Source organism: Botrytis byssoidea (assembly GCF_014898295.1).
Source record: "Botrytis byssoidea strain MUCL 94 chromosome Unknown BBYS_034, whole genome shotgun sequence".
In the NCBI taxonomy this organism is placed as follows: Eukaryota; Fungi; Ascomycota; class Leotiomycetes; order Helotiales; family Sclerotiniaceae; genus Botrytis; species Botrytis byssoidea.
This window is the reverse complement of record NW_024065875.1, coordinates 1-20,425: the sequence shown is the minus strand read 5'-3', so window position 1 is coordinate 20,425 and position 20,425 is coordinate 1. Positions and strand designations below refer to the sequence as shown.

Below are 20,425 nucleotides of genomic sequence, written 5' to 3'. Positions count from 1 at the left end.
ACGAATGAGACGCAACTACTGGATAGGAATCCCGATGGCTTATCAGGCGTCTTTGCATACACATTTACTATATTGATTACCCCAATGTCAGATATCGCGGTTGTTTTGATAACTCGGGATGTCGCATAAGGATAGATATCCCACAGTGACTAACTAATATCTAAGACTGGCCTGAAGATAAGTGTATCATCCCTTCGTATGTCGAATAGATTACTGAATGCAGGGCACTAGGCTATTGGAATAATAAGATACCTGATGGTGATACTATGCAAGTTTTTTAACGCCAAAGACGCCGCTCAAGAAAGTCTTGTACAAGCTGTGCAGTAGAATGTCTACCCTTCCTTCAAAAAAAGCCTACTGATCAGAACCTGTGTATATTTCGTAGACTTACATGGTTTTCTAAAACTTTTCAATCAGCCAGCCTATTTCCAACACAGCTCACACCATCCATTCTATATCTTACTACCTCGTCTCTACCTGTTAGGGAATACTGTCGACGAGAACTAGAATTCTATGTTCTTGCTCAAGAAAAGAACCAATGAACTAAAGGCTGAGGAGGAAAGGAATAGGAGGAGGCGCCTCCTCGCCACTATATGTACAATCGTCTTGGTTCACGAAGGAAAACCTTTCCTAGTGTAATCACCGGAACTCCTGTAAACTCGGACTCCCCTCTTACCACTGTCCTTTCACTCTGGAGTCCCCTTTTGCAAATAAAGTGCTCACTTGACTACCCCGCACCCTATCTTCTGGCACAATCACTCTTCCTGAAATATCACTCCATTCTCTTCTCCTCCCGTAAAGAAATTATACCCATCCATAAGCCATGGCGCCGACACACCAAATCTTCCTCTTTGGAGATGTACACGTTGACAAGCTCTCCGCTCTCAAAACTCTTTTCTTTCACTCTAAGACTCATCCACAGCTGAGAGACTTCCTAAGATCTGCCTGTGATGTCATACAATGTCAACTTTGCACCTTGCTGCCAGAAGAACGAGGAGTATTCGGGCACTTCGACGATCTTCTCGAGTTGGGCCAGCGATATGCCAAAGAAGAGTTCCCGGATGAGATGATTGGCTACGTTCTCATCACCACCATCCAAGTTGGTGACTTGCTCTTTCACAAATTGACCGAAGATAACATCAATACACATCCCCTCGGTCTTTGCATCGGTCTTCTTGCAGCTTCAGTGGCGGCGGCAGTGAGAGATACGAGTGAAATTGCCAAGCTGGGCATTGAAATCATAGCAATAAGTCTGCGATTAGGTGTTGCTGTACGCAGGCGATCGCGATGTATCGAGGACACGCAAAGATCATGGGGCTGTATATTGTTTGGCCTTGAGTTTTGGGACCTGGAGAAGAAGTTGGAGGAGTTCAACAAGGTAAGCCAGAGCTGTACATTTCAGGCTGAAAATAACGATACTGATCTTTGGTCTTTGTTGTAGAATTTCCCAAAGCCAAGATGGGCATACGCAGGCGTAACCACAAAATCGTGGACTACCGTCTTCGGGCCTCCATCTACACTGCAAAGTTTATACACCGCAATTGACGTACCACACAAATACCTCACCTCAGCCAATGCGGTTCACGCTTCGCATCTCGTACCGCTAGATATCTCCTTTATTCTTGGAGATTCGCCTGTTCTTGGCTTCGCACTCCCACACACATCATTACTCGTTTCAATAAGCACTGGCTCGCCGTATCTAGCAGCATCGCTACGCGAACTTCTCCACGCAATTGTGGATGATATAGCACATAAAGTGATGTGGATTGACAAGACAGTCGAGGGTCTTGCTTCAATTACTAGTCTTGATAGGGATTCGGAAATCACCATAACGACTCTGGGGCCAAGTAGTCATACAGGGATGGTGCAGAAGATATTAGCACCTTTTTTCTCCGTCGTTCACAGCAGCGCTCGCACTGTGTCTCATGAAAGTTCAGACACCGTAAACTCACGTGGTAGATCGAGTGATATCGCTGTAATCGGGATGTCCGGGCGCTTTCCATTTGCGGAAGATGTGAAAGAATTCTGGGAGGTGCTACAAGCCGGACAGGCATTACACGAAATGGTAATTTTCTCCTACAAGCACGCAATACTCATAAGAACAAACGCTTACTTAACAGATTCCTCCCTCTCGCTTCTCGATCTCCGACTTCCATGACCCCACCGGCGAAATAAAAAACTCCCTCCTGACCACCCACGGTGTCTTCCTCCGCCACCCCGGCCTCTTCGATAACAAACTTTTCAACGTCTCCCCTAAAGAAGCCCTCCAAATGGATCCCCTGCAACGACTCCTCCTCCTCTGTACTTACGAAGCCCTCGAAAAAGCAGGGTATGCGCGTAATTCCGGCACTTCTACTCATCCCTCTAAAATCGGCACATATTTTGGCCAAACCGTCGATGACTGGAAAGACATCAATGCTCAGATGGGAATCGATACTCATTACCTGCCCTCTCTAGATCGGGCATTTCATCCCGGTCGAGTAGCTCATTATTTTAAATGGGGCGGAGGCTTTTACAGTATTGATACGGCCTGTTCGTCCAGTTTGACCTGTGCACATCTCGCATGCGAATCTCTCAATAATCGTGACCTCGACATGGCAATTGTAGCTGGGGGATCACTACTCGGGGCCCCAGAAATGTTTTCCGGACTGGGCAAAGGTGGGTTTTTATCTGCGACTGGCGGGTGCAAGACTTTCCACGATGATGCGGATGGGTATTGTCGGGGAGAAGCACTCGGCGTTGTAGTCTTGAAAAGGTTGGAAGATGCAGTGAGAGAGAATGATAACATTCTTGCTGTAATTAAGGGGACAGAAAGGAATTCAAATGCAGGCGCGGCCTCGATAACGTATCCCGGGCAGGAGGCGCAAGAAACACTGTTCGGGAGGCTGTTGAGAAAGGCCAACGTAGATCCACATGATGTAGGGTTTGTAGAAATGCATGGAACAGGGACGCAAGCCGGGGATAATGTCGAGACTAATTCGGTGAGGAACGTGTTTGCGCAGAATCGGAGCAGGGATAATCCACTTCGAATTGGGGCTGTAAAGGCAGTTATCGGACATAGTGAAGCGGCGGCGGGGATTGCTTCACTCATTAAATCATTGTTGATTTTGAAGGAAGGAAGTATCCCAACGCAGCCGGAGTGGCCCTTCAAGCTTAATCACAAGTTTCCTGACCTGGAAGCATCGAATATTGTTATTGCAGACGGCAAAGGCCGACTAGTTCCAAGACCGAATGGTGACGGCAAGAGAAGAATCGTGGTCAATTCTTTTGATGCTGCGGGGGGCAATACTAGTCTCTTAATTGAAGACGCACCTCGAAGAGTGTCGAAAAGTTCTGATCCACGATCTCATCACGTCATCACAGTTTCCGCTCGTACCTTGACTTCCCACGCAGCAAACAAGAGGCGCCTCATACAGTACCTGAAGATGAACCCAGATACTTCGATAGCTGATTTGGCTTATACAACAACTGCTCGTCGCGAACATGAACTCTACCGAGAAGCATTTGTATGCGAGTACATTAGCGAACTAACGAAGCAACTCGATTCAAGCATAGAGCTAGAACTACCATCAAAGTCCGGCTCATCACTTATATTCGTATTCACAGGACAAAGCGCGCAATACACTGGAATGGGCAGAATACTATATGAAACTTCACCAAGATTCAAGCAAATTCTCGATACGTACCAATCTCTCTGTGACAGTCAAGACCTTGCTTCCTTTATTGACATCATACGCGGAGCGCAAGATGTGAAAAATGCGACAGCTGCTCAACTTCAACTAGCTATTGTCGCGTTAGAGATTGCTTTGGCCCATTACTGGGAGTCTCTAGGCCTCAAGCCACGCTTGGTCATCGGACATAGTCTTGGCGAGTACGCCGCGTTGTGCATTGCTGGTGTGTTATCCATTAGCGATACCTTATTTCTAGTCAATAAGCGGGCCACATTGATGGAGAAGCAGTGTGGACCTGGAACCTCGGCTATGCTAGCTATTGCTTTGCCGAAAGACAAAGTCTCAGAGGTTCTAAAGATTCAGCTATCTTGTGAGATATCCTGTTTGAATGGTCCTTCTAGCACGGTTGTAAGTGGCCCAACGGAGGAGATACAATCGCTTCAAATTGAGCTTAAGGAGAAGAAATTCCAATGTTCACTTCTTCCAACTGAATTCGGATTTCATTCTCAGGCAATGGATCCTATTCTTGATGATTTCGAGGTAGAATCGAAGAGAACACACTTCATGAGACCTAAAATCCCGGTCGCCTCAACTTTGACTGGTGATGTGATCACTTCTGGAGGAATATTCAATGCCACTTATCTGCGACGGCAAATTCGTGAACCAGTCACATTCATGAAAGCCGTGCGAGCATGTGAATTAGAGGGGTTTATCAGAAACAGCGACGTCATTCTCGAAATAGGTCCACATCCAGTGTGTATCGGACTTATCACGCAAAATCTATCAGATGCACAACCAACTTGCCTCCCATCACTACATCGCAGCAAAGATAACTGGAGAACAATTTCAGAGGCCATTGCTGCTGCACATGTTGCCAAGCTTTCTGTGCTTTGGCATGAGTTCCATGCCGATTATCTAAATAGCGTCAGACTATTAGATTTACCCACATATGCTTTCGACTTGAAGGACTACTGGGTACCATACCGAGCGCAATTGCCAGCAGCTCCTCAAATCCAAGCTAAACCTACTCTCTCAACAACATGCCTGCAGAAAGTAGAATCTCTAATTATTAATGACGCTCACGTATCAGCTATCTTTATATCTCAGGTCTCAGAGCCACATCTCTACAAAGCCATTCGCGGCCATGTTGTAGACGACATTGCAATCTGTCCCGCTAGCGTATTCTGCGATATGGCATATACAGCTTCGAAATTCATTCTCGAGCAAGCTGGTATCGAAGCAGATTTAGCCAATCTAGAACTGGTTGATCTTAATATGACGCATGCGCTTGTTGTTCATTCAAAAGATACGGAACAAATAGTTCATGTTTCTGCCGATCTTGACTCCATGCAAAAGATCATATCTATTACTTTTAGCTCTGTTGAAAACTCGAGCAGTATGGCAGAACATGGTACATGTCGCATTATTGTCAACGAAGGAAATGTTGTGCAGGAAGCGGAATGGTCACGAATGCAACGGCTGGTCGAAAGTAGGGTCAGCAGCCTAGAGAACTCCAAAACCGCACACCACATGACTAAACCCCTGATCTACAAGCTCTTCTCAACCCTAGTCGACTACGATAAATCTTACCACGCACTGTCAGAAATCTCCATAGCAAAAAGCTTCGAGGATGCCGCAGCCACTATGGTTCTCAAACAGGATCCAGAACTAGGCTTATTCACGCATAGTCCATACATTGTAGATGCACTCGTACATCTCGCAGGACTGTTGCTAAATGTAGATCCCGCGAAATCGAAAACAGACCTGTATATTGCGGGAAATATTGGACGCATGAGCATCATGGGCGATTTGTCAAAAAACCAACAGTGTACAGCCTACACAACCATCCGAGAGCGAACCAGCAAAGGTGTTTGCTTGTGTGACGTGTATGTCTTTGCAGACACGAACCTCGTGGCGATCAGCACCGATATCAAATTCCAGCGATTAAGCAGAGATATATTTGGCATGATGCTAGGGAAAGAACAATCACTTGATCCTTACCCAGCTCCTCGCAAAACTCGAATTTTGCACAAGGACAAGGAAGATGCGGCTTCTTCGGTAGGTGATTCGTCGGAAAATTCTTGGGTTCCGACGCTAGTATCAAGCACTAGCTCGCAAACCTCAGTTGAGGCTCTCGATCTATCTTCCATCTTGTTCAACACTGTCGCTGCAAAAACCGGTGTTAGCATACTAGAGATGGAAGATAGCTCAAGCTTTGCGGATCTGGGAATAGATTCACAAATGAGCATATCTATCATTGCAGATTTTAGAAAAAGGACTGGGGTTGAGCTGCCCGCTGCGTTCTTCTCAAATTTTCCCACTGTAGTAGAAGCGAAGAAGGAGCTTGGCAGTGTCTCTGGCACTATACCAATACCAGAATCAAAGGCAATGGTTAAACAGGCCCAACGACAGAATCTAGCAGCTAAGCGTCAAAGATCATGCAGCCAACCGCAAGCTCAGAATAACAAAAGATCAAAAAACACATCTGAGACTACTCAGAGTACTGCTTTATTCAAGATTGTCGCAGCAGAACTAGGACTAGATGTAACTGAGTTAACACCTAGTACTGAATTTGCCGAGATAGGAGTTGATTCCATGCTCAGTATCAAAATCCTCTCAATCTTCAAAAAGCAATCGGGATCCGAACTCCCAGCCGCATTCTTCAACAGCAACTCTACCATCGCCTCAGCGCGAGAAGAACTCGACGGATCCCCCTCCTTCGAATTAAATCACATTGCCACCTCAGAATCTCAACCCAAGCTCCCCGAATCCCGCGTAATTCTCATCCAAGGCAAATCCCACTCCAAAGCCACCCCACTTTTCCTCGCTACCGACGGTTCCGGCGCTGTAACACCCTACATTCACTTCCCTGCTCTCCCCCACGGTCGTAAGATCTACGCCCTAGAATCTCCATTCCTAGAAACTCCATCCGAATACACTATTTCCATCCAAGAGATGGCCGATATCTTCATCACCGCCGTGCGCACCATCCAGCCTCACGGCCCATATATAATCGGTGGCTGGTCCGCCGGCGGAATCTACGCATACGAAATTGCACATCGCTTAGCTATGGTCGGGGAGACGATCACCGGGCTCGTAATAATGGATACACGCATCAACGTCTCTGTTCCCATGGCAGACGTAACCATGGAATTCATTGAGCGTTTCGGGATCTTCACCGGGGTAGGGCGCGGAAACCTATTATCGGGATTATCGGTGCAGCAAAAACAACACCTGACGTCCACCGTTCGCGCTCTCTGTAGATACGATGCGGTGCCTTTTCCAGCTGGGAGGGCACCGCGCAAAACGCATATTATCTGGGCGAGCAAGGGGCTGAATGACAGTGCGAATCCAGAGGAGAGAAACGATCGGATTACAGGAAAGGCGGCGATGAGGCCGGGGAGCGGGGGGAAGAAGATGAGCGAAATGGAGTTGGGAGATTTTGAGGAGGAGTTTAAGAGTTGGTTTTTTGGGAAGAGGAGGGATTTTGGGACGAATGGGTGGGAGGATTTATTGTTGAAAGGGGATATTAAGGTTCATAAGGTTGATGCTGGTGAGTTGCTAATCGGGTTGTTTGAAACTTGAAATATGCTAATGTTTGGTTTTAGATCATTTTTCCATGGTTGTGCCACCTTGCGTGAAGGAGTTGGGTTCGGTGTTGTTGGAGAGCATTGAAGATTTTACGAGAATTGAGGCGGAGGAAGAATAGAGTAGATTGGTGAAACCAGTTTTATAGAGAATTCTAGGAGGGATAGATTCGCAGTTAGATTTAGATATTTATCTGGTCACGTGAAAAAGAATACACATACATAGATATATACATATCTGATATTCAATCATCTGAATCCTGGTGTTACCCCCCCCCTCTCCTCACTTATCACGAAAAGAGAAGTTCAATCTTGAAACAATCAGGCCGAGTAGCTGTTCTAGGTCTCGAAATTCGCCCTGTGTATCAACGATCAAGATTGTGGGCTTCAAATTCGTACCCTGCAAAATATTTTTCAAGGCCCCGAATAGTGCTACCCAGGCGTTGACGCCTTTGAACAACCATTCTCCTGATTTCTCATATCGATTTTGTAAAAGCGGGAGAAGGTCAGGTATTACAAAAAAGAAAAAAAGAAAAGGAAATTCCATCATGAAGACAAAAGTGATGAAGCTGTCAATAATCATATTGAAACCCGTTTTGATTAAGATGATATATGATGCTTATGCTTGAATTTGAGAAGATGAGTCGTCCAAGATTGATTGAATCATTGAATCGGTAACGTCTTGTATCAGTCTAAGACTAGGTACGTAGAATGACTAAAGATTATCAATCTCTCCCATACCAACGGAACACTATACTACTAAAGTACAAGCTTGATTTGTTATTTCATTTGATATGATATGTTTTATGAATGAAGAATGTCTGGAAATTGTGAAACAAAGAGGTTCAAGTGCTAGTAGTTGGATATAACAGACCAGAAAGTGAGGGATGAAAGGAGAAAAAAGGAGGGAGACGCGTAGGGTACATAGAGAATTATCGTAGAGCGGAGCGAAGTAGAAGTCACTTTAATCTTTCAAATAAACTTTTTTTCTTCATTCAATCTATATATTTACTATAACGAGTCACCCTTCTTCTACATCCTTCTTTTACTCTCCGCCTCTCCCCTCTTCCATAATATTGAATCCAAGTCATTCAACTATCGAGGCACGCCCTCCCCTTTATCTCGTATCACCTCACCGTAACGGGCTTCCTTTACCGGGAGTCCACCCACTACCTCCTCCAAAGCTAGAAAATCCACTTCCATTTGCACTCCCACTTCCCCCAGAGCCAAACGGTAACGCCCCGAGTGGCTTTCGAACCGGTGTACTTGGTCCCTTTAAGCTTATACCACCATCTTCGTTTCCATTTGCTGGTGGAGTGTTGGTTCTACTAATATCCCTCCCCTCTCTTTCTCTCTCCCTTTCTCTTTCTTTCCTAGCATTGAAGCTTGGAGGTCTAAAATTGCACGCTTGTCCTTGTCTGTAAACTTCAGCTAACAATTCCTCCACTAACATCCCCCCAACTTCTTCTGACGCAGTCCATTCTTCCCATTTTTTCCATAATCTCAACGCTGTTCTTGCATCTTCAATACTATCATGCGTCTCGACTTGAATATCTTCTCTGAATAAATACCATGCCAAGAACGCCAATCCCAATTTCCTCTGTTTAGCTGGTATAAAGAAAAGATCAGCTGTATCAATCACATGTGATTTTGGTATCTGTATATTAATGACTCTAAAGTCTGTTTTGAGCCCATGACCAACAAATTTACATCCAAGGTTTAATAGAATCCAGAGTTTCTTGTAAGCAATCTTGAGAGAAACGAGGTTGTGTTTCGTTTTTTGTGGATCGAGGTCACCAGGACTAATGCCCGAATAAGACGTCAAATAGTCGATAATCGGATCTTTGCAATTGATGTAATCATCAATAAATGGATATCCTTCATCATCACCCGAGCCTCGAACAACAGAGACACGTGCTAGAGCGTGCGCAATAGGTCGAATCGTTTGTCTTTCGCCTTCGGAGTTGACTTCGATTTCGGGTTGACGAATAGAGACAAACTCGGTGTCGAGAGCTATGAGGGTTCCTTCCGTTGGCATCTCACGATCTGGGGAGAGAGGTTTGTGAGTTTTATTAATGACGCGAGTACTTGAGGCCTGTTAGCAATTGTAAGAGGTCGAATAGAGAGGAGAACAAACTTTTCATCGGCAAATAAAAGAGAAGTGTCTAAATTGTCCTTCCACGAATTATCAATCCTATTATTCGTTTCCTTCAATTGATAAGTGATAACGGATGGTAGTTTCCAGCTCGAATTAAAAGATAAAGCATCTTCTTTTGGTATCGGAGTGACTAGGAAATCATTAAAGAGATGCCATTGACTTTCTGCTGGTGGAGTGGGCGCAGAATGAGCAACTTTGATATATCAGTACATGTAAAAGCAAAGGGGAATATGAGTTTCACCATTTATCAAAGATACTAAATGAGGTTTTTCATTTTGCCCGACATCAATTTCCGCAGCGAAACCTACTAAAGAATAAACAGTAATGTTATGAGCACCACGTGCTATGTGAAGTCTCAAATCTTCGCCTTGATAACAGTAGATTTGACCCATGTTAATGATAGTTCCTATCTCTTCTGGCAAACAACCTGGTGTTTCCCAAAACTGTTTTGACTCAGGACTTGTAAGATTTGCATTGAGCATAAGGACTGGTGGTGAGGTGTGGATGGTCTTCTTCGTCTGTAAAGTTTGATACTTTCTACAAGTCCCACACCATCCGCGATTTGTTGTTTCTCGTTCAATGCTTGCTTTCAGAATTTCACAAAATGATTTCTTAGGCATTGGTGGTGCCTTGCCATTTCGATTATATGGTTTCTGACATGTTTAGCATGATTCAAATGCTGTGTTGAAGTACTGAACTTACAGGTGGTGTTTGCGGATAAGTTAGTTCAATAGAAGAGGATCCTCCTGGTCGTGTGTGCTCACTTTTACAAAAGACACACCTAATATTCATTGTGACGGGCATAGAAAAAACCTAGATGATCAGCAATAATCTTGACGAAAGTATCAGATCAGGTACTAACACGCTCAAATATGTTCGACCCACTAGGAACGCTTTTGAATTCTTGTGGAATCCTATTAAGAAAAAATTGATTTAATGACTGAAGTAAAGTTGAGATTGAACCTCCACGTGATTCTTCCTCCAATAAGTGCATGCTCTTAGCTATCAAAGTATCAGCAATGTATATATTATTCTCAAGAGGTTACTCACCCTCTGGAATATGGCTAAATGTTTTTAGCAGGTTTGTCGCTTGACATACAGTTCCCGCTGCTTTCTCCAACATATCAAACAAGAAACCCATTTCGCACAATAAACACATATCATTAACACAACCCGTCGCAGTGTGTTTCAAAGCAAAATTTCGAATGAGAATCGTGAATCTCATTATTTGCAACAAGGAATTAGCATATGAATTCGAGATATGAGTCTCGAGCCCCGAATATGAAGTCTTGTTGTAGTATCTACCTGACATTAGCCAATTCTTCAGAAAGGGGAATTGATACCTACCCAAAATCAAAATCATCGACTCCAAACTTGCTATACTTAATCTCAACATTCATGTAGAAAGCACTGTTACCTGCTTGTAAAGTCGGGAGCTTTTTATCCCTAATGATTTCGGCAATTTCATTAATACCACGTTCAGGGGTTGCATCATTGACGCCCTCTCTAGCCCTTTCGCTCAGGAATTTTGGCGTTTGTATACTTGGTTGGGTCCTCTCGGCCGTTCTCCTACTCTCTATCTGATTTCTTCTTACATCCTTCCTTGCATTTTTGCCATAGATCATCCCATCTCCAACTTTAGGATTCATAATCCAATTTGGGTCAACCTTGACAGGCGGAGCACCGACTTCGAAAATGAGATGACTCGGCCATGCAGATAAAAGATTTTCTCGATAATATGGCATACCGATTGAATTCAATGGACTATTTGATGTTCAATTAGCAAGACCAAAAAGTGGTGAGTTTTCCACACTTACGTATCGTCGCGAATTTCGAGAATTCCACGAACAGGCTTATCCTCCGTATCCGCAAACTCAATAGGAGCGCTGAGCTCGGCAAATCGAATATTGCCGCGCGAGCCCCATATATGTACACTGTTTTCCATATCTGATAACGCAATGGCGTTTCCTGTGGCTGCAATCTCCAGAGATCTCAATGTGGTTAAGACATTTGCTTGTCTGACGTTGCTCGAATTCGGGTTGATCAAATCAACTATGTGAATTTGACCCTGCTGGGAAACAATATAACAGGTGGTCAACATGCGCGGGTGCATTCTAACAAATGCTGCTCCTGGAGGAAAGGGAATGGGAGGTAAAGTCGACAATGTCCTAAGATTAAGCACCATGACAAAAGTATCAAGCCTGTATGCTGATCCTTGATGTGGTAATGAATATCCACAAGTGAGTAGATAGTCACTTTGCACATCCATATCGTTGATGAGTGCTGTGTGAGCCTGCCAAGTCTTGGTCACAGTGAAGCTGTAAGGATCGAGTATACAAACGGACCCCGTCGGTGTGGCCGCACAAATGGACCGGCTCCTTTTCATGATCTTATAGTGATTGTTCGTAGGTACCTAGAAATTTAGAAGGAATTCCTCGTATTCGCGGAGTACTATACCTGCTTCGTGATAACCCCTTTGTCCACATCAATTATGAACATCTGGTCCTGGATCCCCGCAACTAGTATCTCTGATGTTCCCCTCGAAGTATAACTCATACATCGTAAGTCCTTCATATCCTCGTGACTATATCCGCAAAAGTATCAGTTCTGATCTGCGAAGCTTCCTGGGGGGAGTGTCGTACGTAATGTGCCATATGTGTAAACCCCTCCTCGATGCCATGTGAACGCTTCTCCCTCCCACTGAAATAACTCCTTTATCATGGAACAGAAATTGACGAATTGGATCTTGACCAGCCCTGTAGGATGTATATCCTATACCTTCGAGGCCATAGAAGCTTTTGACGCGTCCCAGTTCATCCCCAATCCAAAATAACTCTTGAGAGGAATCAAATGCTCTCGCGGGAGCTTGCGTAGGATCTGGATGCACACCCGAAGGCGGCAACTGAAATCTAGTGACCTTATTAAGATGTTTAGCAATCCGTTGAATAGAGAGTTGAGCTTCATAATCAATTTGACCTTGATTAGAACAAGCCATGACAGCTAATTCATTGCTGTGGAATAACAATGCTGAGGGCATGGGATAAACAAGGCTGAGAAACAGCATAGCATGTTGTAACAAGATCAAAGTTTAGAACCTATTTTGTGACGATAAAGGAAAGTAGAACTCACTTCCTCCCAATCACCATCCATTTTGGACAAAATTACCATTACCAATCCATGGTTGTGTATATAAAATATATTATCGAGTTCCAAAATATGAAGGTTAAGGATGTTGATGGGGTGGAGTCCTTTCATTATTCTGCCATGCCACTTTCATCCTATTTGGTTTTAGTCAGACTTACAGGGTATTTACCGCCCAAGAGGAGCTCCATTAGAATCCAACAGCATCGAAACCTCCAAATACCGAATTCCGCAAACATGCAAACATGAAGCGCCAAAGCCCATTCAAAGCTGAGACGCGCCCAATGTCAATGTGCAAACACAAGGGATTTATAAATGTAGGTTTGTATCTGGCATTTCCTTTTATTCATCTCAAAAGTGCCATTTCAGATGAACATACAAAGTTATCAATTGATTCATTTGGCATTCTTTTTCTTTCGTCGTTTCTCGTGAAATCCACTCAATAAAGCTGGTTGGAAGTACCCCTCCCCCTCCATCAACCCATCAACACAACTCTTTGACAGCTCTTCAATATGAATTTCTATGATGGCGCATTCCTGGTATTAATATCAGCATGTGGTCTTCTTACATGGCGACAATATCAAAGAAAAGAAGAGTCCACAGAAGATAGGAAAAACAATGATGATACTACCCCTCTAGCAAAGGCAGAAGCAAGCCGCTTCACCAAATTATTCCTTACTGTCTATTGTCTTGTGATGGCATCGGATTGGCTTCAAGGTAATATATCTCTCTCAATTAGACAATTATCATATCACTAACATTTGAATAGGTCCCTACGTTTACAGTCTTTACAAAGATCAATTTGGGCTTGATGAGAAAATCGTAGCATTACTCTTCACCACTGGCTTTCTATCTGGTGGCATATCAGGATATTTTGTTGGATCATTCGCAGATAAATATGGTCGCAAATTAGCATGTCTCGTCTTCTGTCTTACCTATTCACTTTCATGTTTTTCAACCATCTTTCCTAGCACTCCGATACTGTTCGTTGGACGAATCTTTGGAGGTTTAAGTACAAGCTTGATGTTTAGTGCTTTTGAAAGTTGGATGGTTACGGAATATCATAAAAGGAATATACAAAAAGCTGGGACGAGTTTGAATAGTATGTTTGGAGTTATGTCTACTCTGAATAGTGTCATGGCTATTTTGTCAGGTGTTTTTAGCGAATGGCTGGTTCAGATTACAGATGATAGAAGAATGCCATTTATGGCTTCTGCATGTCTTTTGGGAGTTTCTGCATACATCATTACTGTATATTGGGTGAGATCCTTCATTCCTAGAGAAGTCTCTGTCCTTAACTAATTATGATTCCAATAGACCGAAAACTACGGCGATAGTGCAACCAAAGCCCAAAAATCCACCTCTGGCACTTCTAGCAACTCCGAAACTTCCCCAACCTCACCCGATGCTAATGCTCCCTCGCGCACCTCCAAATCTCCCCCTCCTACAACCTCAGCCCTCAGTTTAATCTTCACCAACCCACGAATCTTCACTCTCGGTCTCGCTTCCTGTTTCTTCGAAGGTAGCATGTACCTCTTCGTCTTCTTCTGGACCCCCTTTCTCAAATCCACACAACCATCTCCCTCCTCCCCACCCCTCCCTCTCGGCATGATCTTCGCCTCATTCATGTCCTCGGTCATGCTCGGTTCCCTAACCTTCACCCAACTCTCCTCCACCTTCCCCTCTCTCACTCAAACTCGTCTCCTCACAATCATCTTCGCCATCTCCTCCATCTCCCTCCTCTTTCCCCTCCTCACTGAAAATCAACATTACACCTTCTACGCCTTCTGCATGTTCGAAGCAATGGTCGGTATGTACTTCCCATCCGTGGGATCCCTCAAGGGGAAATGGATAGAAGATGGTGTTCGAGCACGAATCTATGGTGCATTGAGAGTTCCATTAAATATCTTCGTCGTAGTTAGTCTTGCGCTCGTGAGAGAGGGAGAAGAATATCGACGAGGAGTGTTTTTAGTATGTGGAGGCTTGTTGGTGGCCATTAGTGGAATTTTTTATAGATTTGTTAGGGGGAGTTAGATGTTGGAGTAGATTAGATGTTAGATGTCAGATTAGGGAGGCCCGTTGTTCGGTTGAGTGGAGTGTACTTGGTATTAGGTATATATAGATATATGAAAATCGGAATGAATAAATAAATGGATGGATGAATGAATAAATATACTTGAGACGCGCATTATACATATCATTTCAGAGCCCTTATATTTTAAAAGTAGGAATAGAAGTAGGAATAGAAGTCAAAATGGAAATACAAATACAGAGAAATCCCTCATACCCCTTGTCCCCTTCCAAGATCTTGTAATCATCCCAATCCACATCATACTCTCACACTTTCATACTCCCATATCACCACATCACTACACCGATTAATCCCTCATCAAACCCAGGCTTTAAGTAAAGTGGAAGCCTACTGTGAATTTATGAGTTCGCCTCTTTCAAGCTATGATGATGATCTTAGACATGTTTATTATATGATATTATAAGAATATCATGACTCCAATACTCATGCATACTCATATAATCAACCCATCATACAGCCCATCACCCATCACCCATTCCACAACCCCCTCCCCCCAATCAAACAGCCAATCAAACAGCCAATCCAATATCCAGCCCCCTTCTCCTATTATATATATACAACGCAGCTATCATACAACCCAACCCAACCCAACCCAACCCAACCATCACACCATACAACTCCCGCACCAGAAAAGCAACCGCAAAATCGGATTTAATTCACCCCACCTAACCTAATCGATCTCAATATACAATATACATTTCATTTTTCCTATCTCCTCATATCACTATAATCCTTTCCTCTCTCCTCTCTCCTCTCTCCTCTCTCTCCATATTTAACATCCAACACCCAGACAGAAAACCAACCAACCAACCAACCAAACAAACAAACAAACATCCAAGCTATCATCTACTCATCCACCCACTCATTCATAAACCTACAGTTTCATTTATGTCGGGTACTTGGGGGTAGGTATTTAACTACAAATACCTAATCTTCACTCCACTCCCCCTCCCCTCTCACATACAAACATACGCACACACACACAAATCCAAAGTCAAAGTCAAAATCAAAGTAAAAGTCAAAGTCATGATAAAAATAAGAAAGAGCAAAATAAAAAAAGAGAAAGATGTTTCGTATTTCATCTTGGTATCATATCTACTACAAAAGCACTCAAACTCATCTCATCTCATCTTATCCCATTCCATCCCATCCATCCACCTATCCATTCCATATTCTATCTCAATCCAACTCAACTCAACTCGATCAATCCAATCGTATTCTACCCTACCCTATCATATCCATACCATACCCATCACCGATTCCAGTCCCCGGGAATATCCTCTATCCATATACCGCGTTCGCATATCCTAAAGATTGCAATCTCGGTTTCCCTCCCGAAATGGTATCTATCTCGTCTCGTCCTATCCTAACTTAGTTCATCACTCTTCTTCCCCCAACCCTCAAAAGTAAAACGTAACGCAAAACTCAATCCTAGAGATCATTTCCATTCCATAAGTACCTCCATATTTAGTCCTATGAAAATCGTATCCCAGATGCGAGTTCGAGTCTTTCGTTCGCTTCAAGTACCGATCGTTCCTCGCAAGGCAGATCTGCCTATTCGATCGCTTCTCTTTTGATGTTTACATCTCCCTCTCCGTAAGAAAAAAAAAAAAGCACATGGAGTTCATAATTCCTCCAGCATATCTGTCATGAACAAAGGAAATATGTAGAAAAAGAAATTAAAAGTCCAGCATGCTCGAGTAGTGAGAAAGCCGTGTACGAATGATCGGGTAAAATAAAAGTGATAAAACTCCCGCTTGCCCCCCTTGAAAATGCAACGAATGCAATGAATGTACATTGATCGCACCAAAGGAAATTGTGTACCGGAAATTCGTAAATGGGTGCCAATAGTATTGAAATGTCTCATCGAATCATTCTGATTCAATACATTTTCAACCTTGGCTTATAATAACTCTTGCACCTTCCTTTCCTAAGATACCCCTCTCCTGTGGCTTGGGACTGTGTCCTCTACCCTTCTTTCTAGATAAGAATCCTAACATACCAGTTGGCTTGGCATGCGCTTCTACTAATTTAGCATCCGCGGGTAGGGTTGCATCTTGCTTGGCCAATTCTGACCAACTTCCAGTTTCGCCCAAGACCACTTGCATACCACCACCTTGTGATTCCTTGCGTATTCCACCAGGACGATGAGGGCGGTTGTATGATTGTTGATACGGTGATAAGGGTGTTTTGGTGGTACTTGGTGAATGTGAATGAGGCACGGAACGAGGAGGTCCTAATACAGGGCTAGTATTATGAGAAGGTTGTTGAGAGCCAGGAATTTGCGAGTTTGGAACGGGTGGAATATTTGCACTATTCGATGGAGATTCAGAACGTGAAGATGGTTGAGACCGCGAAGCTGCTCTCTTGCGATTCTTAGATAAAGTGCGCGTGAGAGTAGCTTTTGGAAATTCATCAGAAGTTTGTGACGCTGGAGTCGACGGGCTAGCATTTTGTGTCACTGGAGGCGGGGAATTTGGATCACCACCTTCATTGTATCTGAGAGTATTGAGTTAGCATAAGGGGAAACGAGTTGCAGGCGAGTGCTAACCTGTCATACGCTGCCTTGGTGTAATCAAATGTCGTATATTGAGCTTCAATCATCTTGTGGAGTTCTTCTTCCTTGATTTCCTTCTCTGTCGCATCCTCCTTGAGTGCCTCTCTTGGTTTTTGTCGACGTGCCCGAGCTTCTAAAGGTGCTTCCTCCAACAGTAACTCCTCGAGATCATAAGTAGCGTCGAAATTCGTCTTTTCACTAGATGGAACGAAAACTGGCTCTATTTCCTTTCTCTCGAGTGCCTCGAAATCTATGGGTCTGAAGAAAGGGTTATCGGTAAAAGTTTCGAATCCGGCTGAGCCCATTCGCTTCGCTGGGTCCTCCTCGAGAGCTGAGCTAATGGCATGTAAACATGGCATCGAAACGGCTGGTGCTGTGATTGGGAAATTCGGTGAAGCTTTGGTTATCTGTGCTGCGAGAGTTGTCTGTGTGCTACCTTCAAATGGCCTCTGAATACATTGGTTAGAACTGAAAACCGAAAAGTGGGGTTGACAGGATATTGAAAATGAGTCGAAAATACCTTGTTGTAAATACATTCGTAGAACAGTACTCCTAGTGACCACCAATCTGCGCCAGGTCCATACCCACATCCTTTGTAAACTTCTGGTGCGAGATAAGCTAGAGTGCCAGATTTGCTAGTTAGTAGTCTGTGTGAAGTGTAATCCGATGCAACATTCTGCAGGATGTTAGCGTTGTGTTCATACTCGGGACGTGTTCTGGGGAGGACAAACAAAATCTGCTAAATGAATATGTCCCTCGGAATCCAATAAAACATTGTCAGGTTTGACATCCCGATGTATGATACCCTGCTTATGTATGTACTTTAATGCAATCCCAAGTTCGGCAATCCAAAATTGCACCGCTTCCTCGGTGAAGGTCTTTCTCGAAATATGGAATCGTAAATCGCCTCCGTTCATTAAATCGACGACTAGATACCTGTGTGTTGAAAGATTAGTGAGTGCTTGTGGTCCAGGTCCAGATCCAGGTCCAGATCCCAATCAACGTACATGTACTCAATATCTTGAAAACTATATCGCAAATTACAAATAAATGGGTGATTCAGATGCTCCAACATTCGTCGTTCTCGAATAATATTCCGCACGCTTTCTTGTCGAACGACTGTAGTTTCCAGAAATTAGTAGTCGTTCGAGATTGGAATTAAGTATCACCAACCCTCATCCTTGCGAATGTACTTCAGCGCAAACGTCAATCCAGTATCCTTCCTCTCTACTATCCTTACTTTTCCAAAAGCACCCTTTCCAACCACTCGCAGAAGTCGAAAATGATTGAGGCTCACTATCGTGAAGAGGTCATATGTCAGCCAAAGTACTCATGGTGGTGGGATGATAGCGGTAACCAAGACGCAGAACCCCTCGAGAACTCGAGGCATTCCTAGCACATTCTCTTGCCACTGAAACCTCGAACAACCAAATTGCATTCATACCTTCATCTTCGAAGTTCACCGGCTTTCCAGAACTGTTTCCCATGGGCGCAAGATTCTGGGTGAAATCAAGACTCTCTCTCCCCTTATCCTCGATTTGACCAATAAATTTCTAAGGAAATGCGATTGAATTTGTAAATGGAGACATTCGGCGCAAAGCTATCAAATCATGCGAAATTGATGTGAATATGGAGATAACCGAAAGAGGGAAGTGTTTGGTTCGGGTCGGATCTTTGATCTTTTATCGATACTGAAGTTGATTAATTTTCTTGAAAGGAAATTGGCAGATGAAGTTGTTGTATGAAGCGAATATAAGTCGAAACGAAACGAAACGAAATGGGGTTGAGTTGAGTTAAGTTGGTGGAGTGAAAGAGTTATCCTTTGTGTGGAGATTTTGAAAGTATTGAAATGAATTATCTTGTATGAGTAATTGAATGAAGACCTATAGACAAGACGGTGTAGAAATTGGGAGAACAAAGATGGGATGGGATGGGATAGGACAGGATAGGGTGGTAGTCTCTGTCTGGACGAGAATCTTCTTTTTTTCCTTCTTCGTTTCCTTTGGAATGTTTAGGATGAAACTTGGTGTCAGAGATTAGAGACTAGAGGGTAGAGGGTAGATGGTAGAGGGTAGAGGGTAGAGGGTAGAAACTAGAAACTAGAAACTAGAGACCGGAGACTAGAGACAATGACTAGAGACAATGACTAGAAATTGATCAAAGGAATTTCTCTCCAGTGATATGTTTCAGGAAAGGGAAAGGGAACAATCAAGTGTCAATAAAATAATTATAAGGAATTGTCTGGTCTTGTTGTTTGGGAACGGACCACACGCCGCCTTTTGAAGATAATTTATATTTATTCACATTCGTGGTGGTGAATACTGTAAAGGATGATTTAGGTGGTGGATATATGGATGGAGATGGAGATGAAGATGAATATGGATATAGATGTGCATACCTATGTGGAATTTGGATGGGGTCAATGTGAGAAGGTTGAAGTTAGAAGTTGGAACTTTTTCGAACTTTTTCGAAGGATCCACGAGTAGTATTTGGTATTAAAATTTGAATTTGGGTTGAGCTGATGATGGCTTGATCTGACATTAAATGATTGATTGAATGGATTGATTGAATGAATTGATTGAATGAATTGATTGATTGAATGGATTGATTGAATGAATTGATTGATTGAATTGATAGAATTGAAATGATAGAATTGAAATGATTGATTGAATTGATAGATTTGATAGATTTGAATGATTGAATTGAATCGAATGACATAGCTTTTTCTTTCCTGAGATACCTACCCGTGAACAATTCAACACCATTACCCATTACCTAGGCAAATCTAGAATCCCTAGCAAGTACAGTAATTACAGTAAGTACAGTAAGTACAGCAAGCAAAGCACGCAAGTTCATGCCCCAGTTGTGCTCAGGGTATCTTGCCATCCATTGTCAGTTCTGTACAGAGCAGAGTATGATCATCCTCAGCATGGGAATAGATAGACATTGGAACAGAGTACAGAGGAATATGGGTAGAGTACATAGATAATGATACATGATACATACAACCTACTCCTCCACACAGTAATACTCCTACACAAAGTATCATTACCTAGTACCTACCTACCTAGGTCCTTCAAGCATGAAAAAGGGTGTTTACAACCGATAGAAAATGTCACCCATGCCAATGTCATGAAGCAAGTACATGGACCAGCATACTATGTAATGAATGCTCCGTAAGCCTTCGTAAGTGTGGACTATCCAAATTATATGATCAAG

At 43.4% G+C, this 20,425-nt stretch overlaps 4 protein-coding genes across 4 annotated transcripts; 2 read left to right on the top strand and 2 right to left on the bottom strand.

Moving 5' to 3' along the window:
- Window positions 1-823: 823 nt before the first annotated feature.
- Window positions 824-7,380, top strand: EAE97_011162 (uncharacterized protein; the record flags this gene model as incomplete). Its single annotated transcript, XM_038881677.1, has 4 exons — window positions 824-1,378; window positions 1,442-2,065; window positions 2,121-7,224; window positions 7,280-7,380. 4 exons carry the CDS (start codon window positions 824-826, stop codon window positions 7,378-7,380), a joined length of 6,384 nt encoding a protein of 2,127 aa, XP_038727409.1.
- Window positions 7,381-8,390: 1,010 nt separating this feature from the next.
- Window positions 8,391-12,566, bottom strand: EAE97_011161 (uncharacterized protein; the record flags this gene model as incomplete). Its single annotated transcript, XM_038881676.1, has 11 exons — window positions 8,391-9,345; window positions 9,396-9,609; window positions 9,658-10,069; window positions 10,119-10,229; window positions 10,279-10,418; window positions 10,467-10,717; window positions 10,764-11,180; window positions 11,234-11,829; window positions 11,874-12,000; window positions 12,059-12,333; window positions 12,546-12,566. The coding sequence occupies 11 exons, from the start codon at window positions 12,564-12,566 to the stop codon at window positions 8,391-8,393; spliced, it is 3,519 nt and encodes a 1,172-aa protein (XP_038727408.1).
- A 503-nt stretch (window positions 12,567-13,069) lies between these two features.
- EAE97_011160 (uncharacterized protein) lies at window positions 13,070-14,591 on the top strand (the record flags this gene model as incomplete). The annotated part of the gene is made up of 3 exons (XM_038881675.1): window positions 13,070-13,274; window positions 13,327-13,817; window positions 13,875-14,591. The coding sequence occupies 3 exons, from the start codon at window positions 13,070-13,072 to the stop codon at window positions 14,589-14,591; spliced, it is 1,413 nt and encodes a 470-aa protein (XP_038727407.1).
- Window positions 14,592-16,541: 1,950 nt separating this feature from the next.
- Window positions 16,542-18,693, bottom strand: EAE97_011159 (uncharacterized protein; the record flags this gene model as incomplete). The annotated part of the gene is made up of 7 exons (XM_038881674.1): window positions 16,542-17,148; window positions 17,201-17,655; window positions 17,727-17,882; window positions 17,938-18,142; window positions 18,214-18,325; window positions 18,380-18,502; window positions 18,651-18,693. The coding sequence occupies 7 exons, from the start codon at window positions 18,691-18,693 to the stop codon at window positions 16,542-16,544; spliced, it is 1,701 nt and encodes a 566-aa protein (XP_038727406.1).
- Between the last annotated feature and the right edge of the window lie 1,732 nt (window positions 18,694-20,425).